The sequence below is a fragment of the Syzygium oleosum genome, unplaced genomic scaffold (assembly GCF_021117445.2).
Source record: "Syzygium oleosum isolate NSW1041296 unplaced genomic scaffold, Sole_v2.1 Sole_v2.44, whole genome shotgun sequence".
Taxonomy (NCBI): domain Eukaryota; kingdom Viridiplantae; phylum Streptophyta; class Magnoliopsida; order Myrtales; family Myrtaceae; genus Syzygium; species Syzygium oleosum.
Window position 1 is genome coordinate 1232847 of NW_026607528.1, and position 19378 is coordinate 1252224.

The 19378-nt window shown below is 40.6% G+C and overlaps 2 protein-coding genes across 7 annotated transcripts; both read left to right on the forward strand.

The window, feature by feature from the left end:
* Positions 1 to 8002: 8002 nt before the first annotated feature.
* Positions 8003 to 13020, forward strand: LOC115684208 (zinc finger BED domain-containing protein DAYSLEEPER). 4 transcript variants are annotated; one of them, XM_030608925.2, is made up of 3 exons: positions 8005 to 8151; positions 10248 to 10365; positions 10813 to 13020. In XM_030608925.2, exon 3 carries the CDS (start codon positions 10834 to 10836, stop codon positions 12808 to 12810), a length of 1977 nt encoding a protein of 658 aa, XP_030464785.1. In that variant the 5' UTR covers positions 8005 to 8151; positions 10248 to 10365; positions 10813 to 10833; the 3' UTR covers positions 12811 to 13020. The 4 variants fall into 4 exon arrangements, with proteins under 4 accessions (XP_030464786.1, XP_030464785.1, XP_056162450.1 ...); XM_056306475.1 differs by having other exon boundaries at positions 10827 to 13020; XM_030608926.2 differs by lacking the exon at positions 10248 to 10365 and having other exon boundaries at positions 8003 to 8151.
* Positions 13021 to 13971: 951 nt separating this feature from the next.
* Positions 13972 to 19152, forward strand: LOC115684261 (uncharacterized). 3 transcript variants are annotated; one of them, XM_056306396.1, is made up of 9 exons: positions 13972 to 14288; positions 14351 to 14477; positions 14955 to 15068; positions 16719 to 16917; positions 17021 to 17066; positions 17170 to 17245; positions 18204 to 18597; positions 18849 to 18945; positions 19040 to 19152. In XM_056306396.1, the coding sequence occupies exons 1-7, from the start codon at positions 14232 to 14234 to the stop codon at positions 18467 to 18469; spliced, it is 885 nt and encodes a 294-aa protein (XP_056162371.1). In that variant the 5' UTR covers positions 13972 to 14231; the 3' UTR covers positions 18470 to 18597; positions 18849 to 18945; positions 19040 to 19152. The 3 variants fall into 3 exon arrangements, with proteins under 3 accessions (XP_056162371.1, XP_056162372.1, XP_056162370.1); XM_056306397.1 differs by having other exon boundaries at positions 19062 to 19152; XM_056306395.1 differs by having other exon boundaries at positions 18849 to 19152.
* The last annotated feature ends 226 nt before the right edge of the window (positions 19153 to 19378 follow it).

Sequence of the window (19378 nt, forward strand, 5' to 3'; positions counted from 1 at the left end):
CAGGGAACCCCCGCACGGCCGACAGCCGGGGAGTAAACCCTGGGGGCGACACGTGCTAGCCACCACACACGTGCCACCGGTTAAGTCACCCTGCGGTGCCCGGGATTCGAACACTCAACCTTTTGCGAGAGGAAGAGTGCGCGCTCCAGCAGCGCCACCCAGGCGGGTGGTATCACGGATTATTATCAACAACAAAAAAATGAAGAATACAAGGTTGACAACCTTGATAAGTCAGGCGCACGTGTTGATTAAAGATTTGAAATTAGAGAGAGTTGTAAAGAGAGTTTTCAGTAACTGGCCACCACATGCATCCTTAGTTGGACTTGTGTCTCTTACTTCTGGCTCATGATAATTTATAAAATTTCCTTTCCATTATTGTTTGGAGTCCGACATGAACGTGTTTGATGATTTGGTGGTTTGTTAAACTATCATCTAAACAACAACCCCCAACCCCCTCCCCCTCCCTCCCCCCCCTCCCCCTCCCCAAAATAGAGAGTGATTTTGATGTAGGACTAAAGATAAAGATATTAAAGCAATGAACTAGTCGGTGATTTTATTTAAATGATATAGATTGCGAATCTACACTAAGCCAGTACTTTTTAAGGTGGAATCTAAAAGATGAAAAATTACTAAATATCTAGGTGAATGTGAGTTAGGCTCACATGATTCGGGTGCAGGCAATAACTGCTCTTAAAAGCACTCCTAAATAAGTGCACATAACCTACGAAATTTGTGAATTCTATGGTCGTCAGCTGTCGCTTTCTTCGTCTCTCCTTTCTGGGCTCTCTGCTCTCTCCGAACCGCATTTCATATGTTTCTGTCCTCTCCTTCCTGCCCCGTTCCCTCACTCTCTCATGTTGTCATTAATGGAAATAGAACTACCCGCTGTCGCATCGGAGCTCCACTTGGCTGAGAAGAGGCAAAGCTTGAGCTGGAGGTCTAGCAAAGACACAAATATCTTGGACACGACGTGAGCTCCTGTTGAAGCTTGACTCGAGGTAGGGCGAGACTAAGTCAAGCAATCCTACCCAATTTCGTGCCTGAGGGAGAAGACTATAGCCACTGTTACATAATTATTAGTAGATGTTATTACAAGTGAGGGAATCATAGATGAGGAAATCCGACATTGAAAGGCTACAAAATTAGGCCAAGAGAGTAAAAGGTGATCATTAGGCATGCCCAACCCTAGGGGTGATGGTAGGTTCCAAATCTAGAAGTTAGAACCTATTCTTACTTTTTGGAACCGGAAATTGGCCTTCTTGACCCTAAAACCGAACCGGGCAGTTTCAAGGTCAACCCGAGAACCAACGACAGCTTTTTTTTTCATTTATATATACAATATGTTTGTATCGAACACGAACACAATTTATTCTGCATGAGGATAATATGTCAAACACATTTAATTTCAACAAATATCTTCTGTTTAAAAAAAAAAAAAAAAGAGTAAAATAACTTACTTAGGGTTAAGGGTAAATCGACTCAAAATTGATTTGGTACCAGGTTTCGATTCCTGGGTTGAATAGGCCAAGTCATGGTATATAACCAGGAATTGCATCAGTCCCCTTGTGAACCAACCTTGAATCGGCCGAGTAAGGCGAGTTCAAGCAAGTTCCGAGTTGAACCACTCTGGTTGCTCACCCCTTCGATGCAACTCGAGCCTAAAGCTCAAATTAAATGGGGTTGCCCAAACTCACCTTTACCATAAAATTTATATATGAATTTTTAGGTCGAGTCGCGAGATTTGCACCCAAGATGGGCTAGCTAGGCTTTCCTATGTAGGACCATTGCCCAAGCACTCCCATTTACTTATTGGGCTTGGGCGTCCAAGACCGTCGATCACTTCTACTGGGGAGGAAAAAGGATACATAAGGTTTTGTTGTTGGAATTATTGCTATAGTAAAAAAAAATTGCATGCTTGGTACGATGCTTCCACAACTACTATAGTTTAGCTTTTCGAAACGTTTTGTAAAGATATCACAGTTGGAGCACCCTTGTAGCTGAGGTAATTTCACAGCAACTTCCACGGAGTTATTTTAGTACCTTTGAAATATTGCAAGTTTTAAACTTTTTGAGGATTATCTTATTAGGACAAAAATACCCATACAAAAATTTTGTTTTATTCTCTTAGGGGGGCTCTAAATTCACTAGTAAAATGGATTTATCCACCCCTTAGAGGATGGAAAAGACGAAATTGTTCAACTTATGGGTTCCATTCCTCACCTTCTGTGTCTCCACCCAGTCTTCGTGCTTCACCCTCAAACCTCTCTTTAGTTTTTTTATTTCCTTCTTCTCAAAATGGCTGGCAAGCGGGCCATTTTTTTAATTTAAAGTTGTTCTGGCTACACCAAAGCAAAGTGAGAGATCAACACAACTGTGTCTATGAGACAAAGTCGAGCCCCTCACTGAAATTGCCAATCATGAGCTTGAACATTGTGAAATGCTTGCTAGTGATGGAGGAAGTAACTTGATAAAATCCAATAAAAACCCACGAAAGAGAGGAGAACAAGAAAAATTTGGACGTGAAAAGGGGTGTCTTTTGGAGGCTCGTTACTCGAGAGGAGAGAGAGAAGAAATGGTGTCTCGTTGTAGAACAAGGAAGAAGTACATGAAGCAGTTGATGAAAGGGAGACAAGCATGCTTGTTTTTGCATTCTACGTACCTCTGAGCGCTGGACAGCACCGGATCCACCCTCTATCAATTCACCAACGGCGAGATCACCCTCTGACTCCACCGCTGTCCCGCATCACTCGTTGTAGCTACTACCCTCTCCGCCACGGCCAACGCCATCCTCTCTAAGTCCCAGCTTCAACACCTAAACTTCCATCCACAGGACCGCCTCCTTGGCCTTGCCGCCCCAACCTCCTCCGTCATTCAAGACTTTTTCCGCTATGTTTTCTCTTCTTCTTCTTTTTTTGTTGTGAAGGAAATGATGCCATTCTTCATATGACTTTGCAACCAATTCACAAACCAACATGAACATTATAGCCAGACAAATAATGTAAAATATCTATTCAAACAACTAGAATTAAACTCTCAGCATGGAAGTCACCAATAGAGTCAAAATTGGAGAATGCCCAATCACAAAGCATCCACAATTGCATTACATCCTCTTGGACTTTGGAATGCCAAGCAAACAGTAAGAAGGATTTTGGTTGAATGACCTCGACCCGAGCAATGCAGGCTTTGAGCTCGAAGCGGCGAGATTTGGCGGGTGAGGGTAGAGGCGCACATGAGTAGAAAGGATCGAGGAGGAGAGAAGGAGAGAGATGCAATGAGCTAATGAGAGATAGAGAAGGAACGTGACCCATAAAAAGGGTGATTCTATCCTCTAAATTTTCTAGAGGTGGATGGAGCCATTTTAGGGATGGATTTAGCGCGACCCTTCTCTTATCATCACATATATACGTTTCTAAGTGTCTCCTCTCTTTTTTTCTTTAACTAAAAAAAAAAGCTTCTCCACCACCACCTCCAATCTATTTAGTTCCAATTTTTAATTTCAATTCTTCTCTATCCTCCAACCATGTGACTCAACGGCATCGTCACCTCCAACCCTCTACAGCAGCTATTATCTTTTAAGAGAAAAATGAAAAAAAAACTGATTATAATTATAATGTCAATAATGATCCTAATTCTATTATTATTTCTACTGTTGTTGTTTATTTCAAACTTTTTTATAAAAAATTAAAAGAATAACAAATAAGAATATATCAATTTTATAATAGCAATAAATGAAATAATAATTATGATAATGACAACACCATCATAATTATTATATGGTGAAAATGGTGTATTGCAAAAGTTCTAGTAATACGGACATAATCATTGGTATCAAAGTATGGAGTGAAGAGAGAAGGAGAGACACAGAAGAGGAATTAAGGAAGGAAGGAAAGATGCTGGGGAGGGAGGCGAAGAATAAGAGACAAGAACACGTACCGAAGTTGGGAGTGGCGAAGGAGAAAATGGTGTATTGCAAAAGTTCTTATAATACAGATAAACATTGGAAAAATTATCCAAAAAGTTCTTAACCTATTGCATCTTTCCTAATGTAGTTTTAAATCTTTTAATTGTGTCAATTGAGTTTTAAACCTTTTTACCATTTACCAAATGAGTCAATCTGGCCAATTTTGGCCAGAAATCATTGACGTGAATGCCGACACAGTAGTTGTTGACGTGGATAATTTTTAATAATTTATTAATATTTTATCGAATTTCTTTCATTAATTTTTTTTATTTTTCCTTATTTTTCTTTTCTTATCTTTTCCTTCTTCACTTTTTTTTTCCTTTTTGTCCTTTTCTCTTCTTCTTTTTTTTCTTTTTCCCTGTTGCCCTCTGCCAGCCATCGCAAGGCCTCATCGATAGCCGGCAGAGGTCGCCGGCCTCAGGTCAAGGCAGCCCTTGCTCTCCCAGATAAGGGTTGCCTTCGCCAACGTAGGCCTAGTCATCCCTCGCTTGAGGTCGAACGACCTCCTCTAGCGGAGGGAAAAAGGGAAAAAGAAAAGGACAAAAGAAAAGAAAACAAAGAAGAGAAGAGAAAAGGGAAAAAAAGAACAAAAAAAGTAAAGAAGGAAAACAGAAGAAAAGAAATAATAAGGAAAAAATATTATTTAGAATACTCCACGTTAGTACCGACGTTCACGTCAGCGATTTTTAACCAAAATTGATCGGATGGACTCGATTGGCAAAACGTGAATAAATTTATGATTCAATTAACACAATTAAAAGGTTTATGACTGAATTGGCAAAATGTTAATAAGTTTAGAACTTTTTGGACAATTTTCCCCATAAGCATTGGTATCGGAATATAGAGCAATAGGGTTCCCTATTCACATAGGAGAGAAGGAGAGAGAAATGGAAGAGGCATTGAGTAAGGGAAGGAGAGATGCTGGGGAGGGAGGCGAAGGCTGCAGAACAGAAGCATGTACCGGAGCCGGAAATGGCTAAGGCGTGCGTAAGCGACTTGTGCAGAAGAGGAGGGAGGTTCTGAGCATTGTCTTGTGAAGAGTGCAACCATGGCCAGCATCTCCCACCGGCTTAAATGAACAACCGATTGCCATTTGGGAAATCACAGAGATGATGTAGAATGAAGGGGCACCTGCCATGTTATCAGCGGTAAAGAAGTTCTGTTTTCAACGTGGATTGGTGAGGGGCTTAGGGTTTAGGTTTTATCGTCCTCGAAAAGCCAAAAATATGATGATATAAATAAAAAAATCTCCACATTTGATAAATCTTGACCGCGATAACAACCTCATTTCCTCGAATCAATGATTGAAATTGGAACATGGAAAGGAGCACCGTACGGAATATAGGATATTAGCCTGTTTTGGTGGACATGCTTGCACATTTTTGGGATCGTTACCATAAATGCACTGAAACATCATCTACCAGTCAAGGTTGAGTGTTATAGTCTCAGGCTCTATCTCTAAGTTTTTGAATTAATGTACAAAAGTGAAGTAGCTTGCCTCCAGAGCAAAAGTAAGTTTTGGCAACATATCTTTCTAATTCTTATTATCCTACATTTTCGGGCGCGTAGCAGAAGGGGCCACTTTGATGTCTCCATTTGAAACGATCCACGTGAATATCTCCATAAGAAACGTTGATAAAGATGAAGATATTCCATCACTAGTCCGTTCTTCATCACACTCACAACGCTCCTAATGTTCCACCGTGCCCCGACCCGAAAGTGACATCGTCGTCACCTCTTGCAAGAAGTTTGCGGCGTGTGACCCGCAATTGTGCTACAACTTCCAAGTGAACACTCTAGGGTCAGACCCAAGGAGCCGCACAATGGACCTATACGGATTTCGTCATTGTCGATAATCACGGTAATCTAATAGTAACTTTTGCCAAACGCATTAATCGTGGCCACAATAGAAAATCCTTTGGAAAATGTGTCGCCAAACGGATGCATTTCGACACAGTCTGGCTTTTTAGCTGCAGCTGTACCAACCATACTCGAAGAAATTTAAAGAAATCGTCCTTCATGATACTGTGAGGTCGGTTGATTGTCTATTTGATATGTTGAAGTCGATCCTTATTGGTGGATATGAGGATGCCATGTGGCTTTTTCTGATAATTTACAGATCCTACATGGCAAATAATTTGGGGAAATAATCATTAAATAATGTGCCTAGGTATATATTTCAAAGGGAAAATTTATCTGTCGAGTCACATTGGATAAGTTATTTTTTTATAATGATATCATATAGAATTCTTAGGCAAATTAAATTGTCCTTTATCACTTAAATGAATCATCATGAAAAGTTTTGACATCAAAGTGATCGCCGTAAATTATTCACAATAAATCGGGCGATGTATACTGTCGCTACTAGTGTCCTTATTTTTTAAGAATTTCTAAGGAGTATTATCTAAAGGGATAAGTACACTAGAAGTCCTAAAACTTATCACGAAAGTGCAGTTGAGTCCTAAAACTTTCAAAAAGTGCAAACAAGTCCTAAAACTTATCACAAAAGTGGATTTGAGTCCTAAAAATTTCAAAAAGTGCAAACAAGTCCTAAAACTTGTCACGAAAGTGCAAACAAGTTCTAAAACTTTCAAAAAGTACAATCAATGGAAGAACTTGATTGAATCAATTTGACAAGTTTTAGGACTTGTTTGCACTTTCGTGACAAGTTTTATGACTTGTTTGCACTTTTTGAAAGTTTTAGGACTCAAGTGCACTTTCGTGACAAGTTTTAGGACTTGTTTGCACTTTTTGAAAGTTTTAGGACTCAATTGCATTTTCGTGACAAGTTTTAGGACTTTGAATGCACTAATCCCTTATCTAAATACTAATTTTTTAGCATGGCGAGTCGTCTGGATCCCTATTGGCATTTGTAAGCCGTAGGCCTATTCCCTTTTCTTGGCATATTAATTGTACTTAGCATGAAGATTCATTGTTTTTAGAATACTAGTGATGAATCATGCGTGTTATAAATAGTTTACTTGCTGAGGATAATATTGACTTGACGTGTTGAGGATAAATATTTATGAATTAATTGCGGAAATAATTGAAAATATCTACTGATTGAAAATATTTTTCCTTGTTTTTTTAAAATCTCTATTTTTAAGGAAGAAAGGAGGATTACAAATTATAGACGCCACCATCATGATCCACTGTTTTTTGAATACATTTTCATTCGTTTAAATTATTATTTCGACATAATTTTTTAAGGAAGAAAGGGAAAATACTCCCATCCTTTTTTTATCGGAGAATATAACTCTTTTCACTGTCATTTCATCCGAAAAGGCCTTTTCAAAATCGACAAAAAGGAGGACGAAAAGTCCATAAGATATAGATGAAAAGAAAAAAACGGGGCTGGAAAACCCGGTCCCCCTCTTCGTTATCCGGAACGGTACGAAGTCAGGGCGACGAGAAGGCGGCGGCGGTTTCCCCGCTTCCCTAATTTTTCCTTTTCCACCAAGTCTCCTCTTCTCTGCTCCCAAAATCAGCACTTAGCAGCATAGCATGTATTAGCCTGATCACACCCCCCAAAAAAAAAAAAAGAGTTTTAAAAGCATGAAGGAAAATCCAAAACCCAAGCAGGCCCCTAAATTGGAGCACTAGGGCTATATCTCTTTAGTGGGCCAAAAATTGATTGGCCTTTTTACCCATTACAATTCAAAACTAGCACAATTCTCTCTGTCTCTCTCTCTGTCTCTTCTAATATCTACACACACACATATATATAAAAACATGAAGTAAATAAAAATGAGAATTAGGGCTGGGCCTTTTCTTGGATGGTCCAATTTCTAAAGTCTTGTAACCAAGGAAGGAGGAGGAGGAGGTAAAGGAATCGAAATTCATGTAGCCATTTGGACCTCTCGAGGAGACGAAAGAGATAAAAAAAAACACGAGAGAGAGGTCCAATCGAACCCACCCGGCCATCATCGCGGTTTTGTCCCACCCAAAGTCTTCGCTCCGCTCGCGAGACCTTATCCCGACCGAACTCTTCATCCCACCACCCTATTGAACGGTCCAATTGCACATCTCGTTCTCGGGTCCCAAGCCCAATCCCTCTCCCTCCTCTCTCCTCCCCTTCTCTCTCTGCGCGCGACCGCGACGAAACCCTAGATCTGCGAGGCCCAGCTCATCGGCGACCGGACCCCCCCGATCGCCCCTCGCCGCGGATCGACCTCGTCCTCCCGGCACCGGTAAGGATGCTGACGTCGGGCTCCCCCTCTTTCCGTTCTCTCTCTCTCTCTCTCTCTCTCTCTGTGATTTTACTGTTCTTTGGTTTCTCGTCTGAGGTTTGCTTCGTGTTGCTGTTGGATATGCTGTTTTACCTGATGACGATCGGTCGTTGTTTTTCGTTCTTTCCTTTCCCTGTCGATGGACTTCTTCTCCTCCTTTCTTTTTTTGGGTTCGTGTGTTGCGTCGTTGCTCGTGGATTTGGCTCGTGTTTGATTCGGATTCGTTCTGGGTTTATAGTCGAGTCCCTCTGGCTCGTTCGCAGCTTCGGGGCGTCGGATCTGCGATCGTCCGACCCTTTTTGTTTTTCGTTTCGTTTCGTTCGTCCAAGTTTTAAAGCCCAGGGAGGCTGCAAGAATACAGTGTATAAGAGCCTGGTTCCGGTTGGTTTTTCGATTTTCGTTGAAAAGAGTCCAGGCTCGAATCGAGCGCTTAGATCTGTTTTCATCTCAGCGGTCTGTTTTCTTCTACCCGAAAGCTATTTTGAGCCCGAAGGCGATGGTGAAACCTTAAAAGGACCGGGGTTTGCTTTGACATTGTTCCCGAGCCATAGGAGAAGAGGGAGCGAGTTTAAGCTGGAGAGGGTCGGGGTCTGTGTGGTTGGTGGGTGTGGAGGACTAGGTGGTGATCGGGCTTGGGCTTGTTCGGCTTTGCTTGGGCCCAAGAAGGATTAGACCCAGCTTCGTTGCTCCACTGGGTGTCCCTCTCTCTTTTATCTGGAAGCGGAAGTGAATGACACGAGTGGGTGGTCTTTGGTTGCTGCCGGCCCGACGCACCAAGGGGGGTTTTGTTTAGGATGCTAGCCTGTGAGGGCCTGTTGTCTGAAACCTGGTGGAGTCGGCGACCCCTCTTATAGAGGGCTGAGTGAGGAATGTGTGGCCCAACTTTTTAACGTTAGCAGCTATAAGTGAAGGAAGAAAAAGAAAAAGAGAAGAAAAAAAAAGATGCGGAAGGAAAAGGAAGAAGACGTTAGTTCAGTTAACTTGTCAAGACATGATATTTAGAGATATGTTAATTTCTTTCTTCCTTTCTTCCAAGACATAACCATCTGAAGATGCCGACTTAGAGGAAACGGGTATGATATATTACTGGCTATGCATGTGTTTTGTGTGGCTCATGGGTACAAGGAGGGACAATTTTAGTCTGTGGAATTCGTTTTCATTTGGTAGCTAATTTAGTCTATGAGAAGATCGGTGGTGGGAATGTGGGTACACAAGGAGGAATGGATGAACTCGTCGTTCTCGAATTATTATAGAAATTACTGTATGCTTTGTTTTCCGTGAAATCGCTGTGTGTTTTGGTTTCCGTTGTCTGAAAATTGGTGGCTTGCCTACTCTGTATGGTGAAACATAACTACATGTCTTAGATGTACTCATGTCTCACTGACATGAGATATTGTCCCAAAGAATCAATGAATGCTAGTCTACTTGTTGACCTGTAAGCTGTAGGAGGGCGTGACACTGAACATGTCACGTTGTCTGTTACCATGACCTGTTAATAATTCAAAGTGCCAAGGACTAAGGCAGTGATCAAGATTCATATGAGTGGGGAGTGGGAGATACCATCGACATGAACGAGACTCATTGAATTTGAAGAAAGATATAGTGGAGAGGGATAGTTTCTTGCCCTGCTTGCTGGTAGACTTTTTAATGAATTTTGTGTAGTACATTCTGAGATTTTTCAATTGACCGAAAAGTGCAAAGTGGCATGTGCAAGTTTGATGCCAATGGATGCCTTAAAGCTTTTACTTCTGTTTCAATGACTGAAAAAAGGGCACTAGCAATCGCGGTACTTTCACTTCTGTTTTCGGTTGGTTCTCTGTAATTGGGATAAATGCTTGGAGTTTTCCCTTTGCTCAATAGTTAGAGTTTCTTTCTGCTTGGATGCTTTTTCGTGTTTGATATATCTAGGAGACTAAGGTGATTTGTGTAGTTCCCTTCCTTCTCATTCAGATGTAAGGTCTTTGGCTGTACATGATGATTGTGTGTAAGTTGACTATGAGAAGTTGAATTAGCTTGCGAAAAAGATTCATTAGCCTACTGTTGTTTGCACTTTTCAGCCAGATCGAGGGTTAGAATTCTATAACTAAGACAGAGGCCGACGCAAGTTGGTTCTTTCTTGACACATAGATGACCAACCACCAACCAAGATAACTCCTGTTGCATCTGTGAGATGAGGTATCAAATGTTAAAGCTACTACTAGATTGTGTTTCCTGAGTATAAAATGCAGGTACTCTGAATAGTCTGCCTTTGAGTTTTTGGAGTGCTTCTGCTGTGGACTTTATGCAGGAATGTTCACCATAGTGGATACGTGACCTACATAATGCAATACAAAGCGGAATATGATGTTTCGCTTCTAGCTTAACATTTCTAAACTCTCCTCATCATGTTGAAAGCTAATTTATCAATTCCCTATGATTGGCCACTGTCGTGTCAATTTTTATAGAAGTTTTTTTAATTTTTGTACAGTTCTTCTGTCCATCTTACTTTAATATTTGGTGCAAGCCCATTCATCAGTGATTTATGTAATATATCTGCCTTATTCTGTCAAAATATTGCAAATCTCCTTCTCTTCCATACCTTTCCTTTTTCTTTTGTTGTTTATCTCTGACTTTATTGGGCAGGAATTTGTTTTTAGATAGAAGATGGCGACCCTAGAAGAAAACAACGATGTGAAAACTCCTGAAACACAGCCCAACAAGCGGAGAAAAAAGAAGTCCATCGTCTGGGAACACTTCACAATAGAAACCGTGAGTCCTGGATGTAGAAGGGCTTGCTGTAAGCAGTGCAAGCAAAGTTTTGCTTATAGTACAGGCTCAAAGGTTGCTGGCACCAGCCACCTCAAACGTCATATTGCTAAGGGCACCTGTCCTGCTCTTCTACGTAACCAAGACAAGAATCAGATCACACCATACTCTGCACCTGGAAGAATGGGTTCTGATCCTCCTAAACGTCGCTATAGAACTTCTGCTGTCCCTCTCATATCTTTCGACCAGGACCAGTGTCGCCATGAGATTGCTAAGATGATTATAATGCATGACTACCCACTTCACATGGTTGAGCATCCTGGGTTTGTGACTTTTGTCCAGAACCTTCAACCACGGTTCGATCTGGTCTCTTTTAATGCTGTACAAGGTGACTGTGTAGCAACTTATTTATGTGAAAAGCAAGGTGTGATGAAGTTCATCGAGGGAATGCCAGGACGAGTTTGCCTCACTGTCGATATTTGGACTTCTAGTCAAAGTTTGGGTTATCTATTTCTGACTGGCCATTTCATGGATAGTGACTGGAAGATGCATCGCAGGCTTCTCAATATTGTAATGGAGCCGTTTTCTGCATTAAGTCATGCAGTTGCTACTTGTCTTGCTGATTGGAATCTGGAGAGTAAATTGTTCTCTGTTACCTTTAATCAGCCACTGACTGAAGCAGCACGTGAAAATCTAAAACCTTTTCTTGCTATCAAGAACCCACATATTCTCAATGGTCAGTTGTTGATCAGCAATTGCGTTGCACGTACCTTGACTGCTGTGGCGAAAGATGTACTTGGGGCAGGGGAAGGAATTGTAAAGAAAATACGGAACAGTGTAAAGTACGTGAAGACATCAGACTCACATGAGGAAAAGTTCATAGATCTCAAGCAACAGCTGCAAGTTCCAAGCGAGAGAAGCCTTTCTTTAGATGATCAAACTCAGTGGAACACAACATATGAAATGCTGGTGGCTGCTTCGGAGCTGAAGGAAGTTTTCTCTTGCTTAGATACCTCCGATCCCGATTACAAGCAAGCCCCAACACTGGAAGAGTGGAAGCAGGTGGAAACCCTCTGTACCTACTTAAAACCAGTTTATGAAGCAGCAAGTATACTTACGACCACCACCAGCCCTACTGCAGTTATATTCTTTCATGAAGTGTGGAAGATACAAGCAGATCTTGCTCGTGCAGTCACAAGTGAGGATCCCTTCATCTCTGATCTTACCAAGCCGATGCTTGAAAAGATTGATAAATACTGGAAGGACTGCAGCCTGGTTTTGGCCATGGCTGTGGTCATGGATCCTCGGTTCAAGATGAAGCTTGTTGAGTTCAGTTTCACTAAAGTGTTTGGTGAAGATGCTCCGAATTATGTGAAGATAGTTGATGAAGGCATCCACGAGCTGTTTCTCGAATATGTTTCGCTTCCATTGCCTCTGACGCCCACTTACGCGGAAGAAGGGCATAATGGAAACAAGATGGAGGAATCACCTCAAGGAGGGCATCTTCTGACAGACCATGGACTGACTGATTTCGATATGTATATCATGGAGACTAGTGGCCAGCAGATGAAGTCGGAGCTGGACCAGTATCTGGATGAAACTTTGTTGCCTCGAGTGCAAGAGTTTGATGTGTTAGGGTGGTGGAAGCTGAACAAGCTGAAATACCCGACCCTCTCTAAAATGGCTCGTGACATCCTGTCCATCCCAGTGTCTACTGTTCTTCCCGATTCTGTATTTGATACCGCACCTAAGGAGATGGATAGGTACAGGTGTTCCCTGCGACCCGACACGGTGGAAGCCCTGTTGTGCACTAAGGACTGGCTACAGTACGGCTCGTCCCAGATATCAAACGCCCTTGTGAAAGTGGAAATGTAGGTTTAGCTCACATCTCAATCTGGACTTTGTGTTAAAATCTAGGCTTGATAGGTTGTAATTTGCCTCCCGGAATACCACTTTGCCATTGAGTGGGATTGTTTAGAATTTGGATGCTTGATCATTGAACCTCGGTTAGTTCACCTTACACTCTTTTTTAACTAATACTTTCTGCAACTGGAGATGGGCTCTCAGGTGTCAAGTTTCTTACCATTTACTTGCAGCAGATTGAGTCTCAGCTTGAAAGCATGGACTTAAAGCACAGGAGGTATCAGTTGTGTATCTTCTCTTCCCGGTAACTTTTAGCTTTGAACTGATGTATTCCCAAGTCGTTATTGGGTGCTCCGGTGCATGTAAACCTAGTTCACCTTCGCCATAGTCTTTAGATCTCGTGGATCTCACATTGGACTCGCCAAAATCAAGGATTATGTGTCTCTTGGCTCACATAGCTTTGGTGCATTTAAAGGTGCGTTTGTTTTGCAAAAAATATATAATTTGAAAAATATTTTTCTAAAATTGTTCTCTTTTATTAAAAAGATTGCTAAAGTTGGTTAAATTGGGGGAAGAGTCTTGACAAATAAATTACGTGAAATAATTATCAGCCTAAAGTCTAGGTATTAATTTTGGCCCATAATTGTCGAGAATTTTCAATTTTATTTATTAATAAAAAAGGTGGGACGAAACGATTAACGCGAGTGACTTCTTCAAGCGGTATCATAAGACTTTCATACTCATGATCGAAGTGTTCGATTTGAGCCATTATTATTACTCATTTCGAGCAAAGTCTGTCAAGCTGTATCATCAAATGCAAGTTGGGACAAATTCCGACATTATCCCATGCTCGATGCACGAGTCGACCTCCTAGCTCTCATATATTTATTATAAATCAATTTAGGCTGTCGATTTTGTAGTTGTGGCGATTTTTCAACGTTATACTCAGGAACATAAAATTTCAAAAAGCGTTTGTTTCGCGTAAAATAGATAATTTAATAAATATTTTTCTATAAATAATCGTTTGTATCGTAATGAAAAATGTTTTTGTTAATAATAATTTATGTCCAAATATTTTTTGTTCATTCATTTATATAAGTGGTACAAGCAATAATTTTAAAAATATATAATCTTTCCGCAAAACAAAAAAAAGCGAAAAACCAGACCCCCTCGTCTCTCTCGGGTAAACTAGACGACCCGCTCAAATTCACCCGCCAACAGATCTCCGCCGTCTCCCTCCGCCGGCTCCCCGCTCGCCGCTCGCCGCCCACCGCCGGCGGAATCGCTTCTCCGAGGTCTCCGATTTCTGTACGGCGGGCGTAGTTCCCGTGGAGACTCTTCGCCGAAGAAAGCACGGACAGCTGTCGTCGCGCTCGCCGGCGCAGTGCGCTCGTCGCCTTTTCGACCCATCGAAGGGCCGGCATCTAACCGCGATGGATCTCTCCTCGTTCAAGCAGGACGTCGATGAACTGATCAACGATTTCGCTCAGGTAATTTCGGACGGCTCTTCCGTTCTCAGCTTCTGTGAGGTGATGCGAGGTTTTGTGCGCAGGGCGGATCGAGGGCTTTGGCTGATATGAAGCGCGTATGGCTGTCGAGGAAGTTCTCCTACATTTACGAGGCTCGTCCTTCGTCCAACTTGACCTTCTTCATGCAAACGCTCTATTCTCAGTCAATCGGTGAGCGAGAGCGAGAGCCCTTTCCGTTTCTTTTGTCAGATTGATATTGCTAAATTTCAATGAATTAATGGTGGTATAGTTTGCCAAATCGAAAGCTTTCACGGTTGTGGCTTGCAGGGGCGGGTGCTCCAACATGGTTGGGGTGTTGGTCATTGAGTCAAGGAATCCATTGCTGGATTGTAATTTGCTTGGGTTCGATTTAGCCGAAAAATCGAGACTTGGATTTAAGTGAGTGTTGAAAAGATTCACCTTTTGTAAGCAAGTTGATGACTCTATTTGAACAGTTTTATGTTGGAAAATTCTTTAATTGGCCTTAACGATTGTTCTCTTTTGGGTGAAAAGTACTTTGTTTAGCACCTTGTTGGTTTCCCTGTACGTGTCATCTTAGTGACTTGAAAAGTTTAAGAACTACTAGCATCTCTTGTGAGTTTACTTTAAAATCATACAAGGCCATGACTATAGATAGGGTTTTTGCAGGTCACATGGTCAGCTCAGAGTCCCTATCTCGCCGGTTAGGTGGACTGTATTGCCTTTACTGTCTTTATGAGACTCAACCATTCAAACCTCCTTACAGAATTTATCTCTCTTTGGGTAAGATATTCTGTGATCACATTGATTTTGCTTTTGGTGTATCTTAAAGAATTGTTATCTGCGCTCGATCCCCTATTATTGTTTCGAAATTCTGTTCTTACTTTGCAGAGGAAAAACCTAAACCTTTTCTTAGAACTTGTCTGTGTACTGATGGTCAAGCTACTTCATTAGTCTGGCTAAGCTGCTCTGTTTGACAAGCTTTTCAGTGTTAGTCATTTATATTCTCCCCACTTCGCAACTGAGCTTAGCAGAGGTATATAGAAGATAAAGAACAATAACTTGAAAGTATATGCACTCTGCACCACCATAAATTTAAGATATCCTTGGAGGATTTTCATTGACTTTTACAAGTCAATATCAATTAAAAAGAACAGAAAAACCCTTATAGGATAAGGATCCTTATTCGTGGGACCTTTTGAACCTTTAGCTTAATGTGTGTTAGCTGTGGCTTCTAAACTGATATAGGGACTTTCACCTTCTTCTATCCTGAACAACGGAAGTGGGAGCTAGATTTACTTTTAGGATTAGAATTGCTTTTGTCCTTGCAAACAGTACGATTGTTACTCAATAGCTTAATTTGATTGTCTTCTTTGTGATTTACTTCTTTTTATAGGTAATTTTGTTTGTGAATGTACATGTTGCCTCTGGTAATAATCTTTCTGGAAGGTGGGATACTTCTAGTTCTAGGCATACAACTAGAGGGTTCAAAATTCTTCCCTTTCTTAACATATTCCTAGCTCACCATCCAAAGAGTTAAGCAGCATACAGAGTATAGATTTGAGCTCATGTCAATCAATTTATAGCAGTAATCTTCACTTGAGCTTGCTCTTGTTGCTACTTAAAGATGTTCTACCATCAAATAGTGAAATTCTTTTTACTAGTCTTGTGTAGTTTCTTGCTCATCAATTCCTTGGATACTCATCATCTGCAGAAGAAGCTGAGCTTGGTTTTTAATTAAATTGTCAATTGAGTTGTTGTACCAAACCACCCCCACAAAACTTTCCGACATTGGTTTTTGAGTAGACCTCAAAGTAAAAAAAAAAATTAGATTGGACCCTTACGTTTCTTTCAAAATGAATAATACTGGTCTTTTTGCTTCTGCTGTCACGTCAGACTTCCTAACCGATTTTTATTGGTATTGGAGCTGTTCCACTGTCACGTGGTATGATGGATATTAGAATGTGTTTAATTATTATCTCAAATGGTTCACTGCCTTCTTGGATTGGGCGTAGGTTTCAGGTGTTTTTAGGATATTGAATCCTATCAAGAATCTAGGAAATCGTATTATTGGGGCTTGGTTTGATACTAATAGTCTTTTCTAAGCTGGTGCAGAAGGATAAATCACTTAAATAACCTTTGATGCTTGAGGGGAAAAGATTAGAATGGGTCTATTACCATATTTGTGTCTGTCATGATGTCACTGATGTTGGTCAGTGAAAGCTGTTTCACGTGGTCATTGGTTTAAAATTTCTCTTTATTGATATTACATTCTTTCCTCTCTTATATTATGAATCTGTGTCAATTGGCTTAAGCTTTGAGTGATCAAGCTACTGTCCCTTCTCAGGCTATACAGTTCCTTATCATTCATTTGCCACCACCTTACCCTTTTTTCAACTTTGTCCCATGCTTACATCTGTTTCCTTTTATCAGGAGAGCTGAAGAATCTTAAGCATCTTGTTGCTAGTGCAAAAGTTGAAGGAATAACGGTGGTATCGCCTCTGGTCAAGAAAATGCTGGAAAAGAACATGTTTCTATTTGGGGCTGTTGAAATCAATGAAGGCTCTATTACAGAAAGAGTAAACCAACTCATGGAACTACAGAACGCACGTGTTCAAGTAGCTTATAAGAAGTAAATTACCACACAATTTTTGTTTTTCCATCGTTTGTGATATTGTAAAAAAATAGAAGCATTCTCTGACTATTGGTTGCATATCTTTATGCTGTTTCTGCAGGTTATTTGCTAATACAAGGATTGAGCATTTTCTTCACATGGATTTGGTAGCTAACTCTTATTTCCCTACCAAAATAAAATTGATGTCTGTTTATGTTCCGGGTGTATGACGTTAAAAAAGTGCACCCCTTTTGTTCTCATAAATGGCAGGGTATGGAAATTGATATGGATATGGTCAAGAATATGTCAAACGAATATGCCGAGGCCAAGAAAAGAGCCATTAAAGGTTCTCTCTCTCTGTCTCTCTCTCTCTCTCTCATATTCATTATCTTTATAAACATAAGATTTTTATTCAGAACTTTGTTTGGGGTATATATATTGTAAATCACTGAAATTGAACATTTGCATTTATAGGACATTATTAAGGCGGAGTTCTATTAGATTATGAGAGGAAGAATTGGCTAGAAAGTAACATTTCTGATATGTTATTTTAGTTTTACTAACTATTCCGTATCAAAATACGTCTATATTAAGAAATTACACTTATTAGATTGAGGTTGTACATTTGATCTTAGCTAGAAGGCCGAGAAAGGTATATATTAAGGTTATACATTAAAGTCGCTATGTGTGGGGTAATTTAGTCTTTTTATTGCTCTAATTAATGAACTTTTCTTGTTATGTGGCTGTACTACATTCCTTTTGTGGTGTCCATGTATATTTCAATTGGTAGAGCATAGGGCTTTTAATCTAGTGGTCGCCGTTTCAAGTCCTGCTATACTCAAATTTACCTAACCGAGGGTGCGTGTAGTAGTGTTCAAAGATCATTCTTTGTCGTTTATATTTGCTTTGGCGAGCAGAAGAGGAGCAAAAACTTCCTAGGTGAAAATTAATCCCTAGCTTGCCATGACACCGGATAGGCAGAGGAGGAACTATGAAATGAAGGACTTCTCCTTTCCCCCTTCAAGCACTTTTCTTTCACTGTGTTATTTAGCTTAGTTGAAAGGTCTGGGGAGAAGCTACTTGCCCCAATAGGAAAATTCTTCAGGGATAGCGTGTGATTCATAGTACATGTGACTGACCTTTTTCTGCTCCTCTCACTACAAGCACCTCAAAGCTTCATTCTATCAACTTTTCTATATATATATATATTGCATTAGATTATCATTGAACTACAATGTGCCTTTATTGCCCCTTTCTCCCTTTGATCAATTTTCTGCTGTGTCCTACTTATTTTCTTGTTATAGAGGCTCGCGAGGTGGTCGATGTTCAGAACATAGAACATATAGCTTACGACAAGAAACCAATTGGAGATGAACTGACGAAGATTGAGGAAAACTGGACTGCGCAGAGAGACATGCTTTACCGCCAGATAGGTTTCAATCAGCATGGTGGTGAAAAACAGCAACAGCAGCAATTACAATTAGTACAGCATCGGCTGGAGGAGGAACCAGATGAAAGAGAAGATGAAGACTTCGAGCAAGAGCTGGAACAGCTTCTATCTCGACCTTAATTGGATACTTAAGAGGAGTAGATTTGTTCTTCTTTTTTTTTTTTGGTCAGAGGAATAGATTCGTTCAAGGCACAGAATTTGTGAAGTTGGACGCTGGCCCTTCCAGTTTCCCATAACTGCCTGAAGCGGTATGTTCTGTTTGTGCTCGGTTTTCAATTGACAACATTTCAGCTTTCTATGCTTTGTGAATAGTAGGAAGGATTTCTTTAATCCTGGAGGTCCTAGATGTCACATGCCAATACCTCATTCTAATGGTGATTAATAGCAGTAAATAAGCTGTCAAAATATAACAATTGCTGTGAGATATAACTGTCCTTAAATTTTTGTTAAGCACATTTGCTGTCCTTTAAACTTATAACATCAATGTCTGTTACCTCAGCTGTGACTGAAGTGCTCTGCAGTTTGCGACGCCATCGTGGGGGGTGGAGGCTAGTACCAAAACAGGATTGAATCGAGTTGTTTCTGAAGATTTGAAGGTACCATTAGAACTTTGGCAGTGGAAGAGTAGAGCTTCATCTTAAGATTCTTTCGGGGTTGCTTGTAGTTTATCTTCACCCCGTTCCATCTCAGAGGACCTGTCAAATATTAACAGATGGTTGAACAAGGTTGGAGGGTTAGGAACGTGTCGTATTTGCAATTTCACATATTTAAAAAGGTCAGTATCATAGTTTTGTTTCAAGTTCTCTCAGATTTGCATCAATTTTTTGTCCAGCTTCTTATAATTCCAACAATACAAGATCGTTTGAGTTTGCTAAAAATTAGTTGCATAGAGAAGTACTAGTTCCAGACATAACCATGTAAAAGCTTTCTATTGCCTAGTTTATGTGCTTGTAAACTTCAGAAGTAGCTCTAGATACTTGGGTTAAAGGAAGAAAAGAAAAACTAACCAAAGTTTTATTTATGATTTGG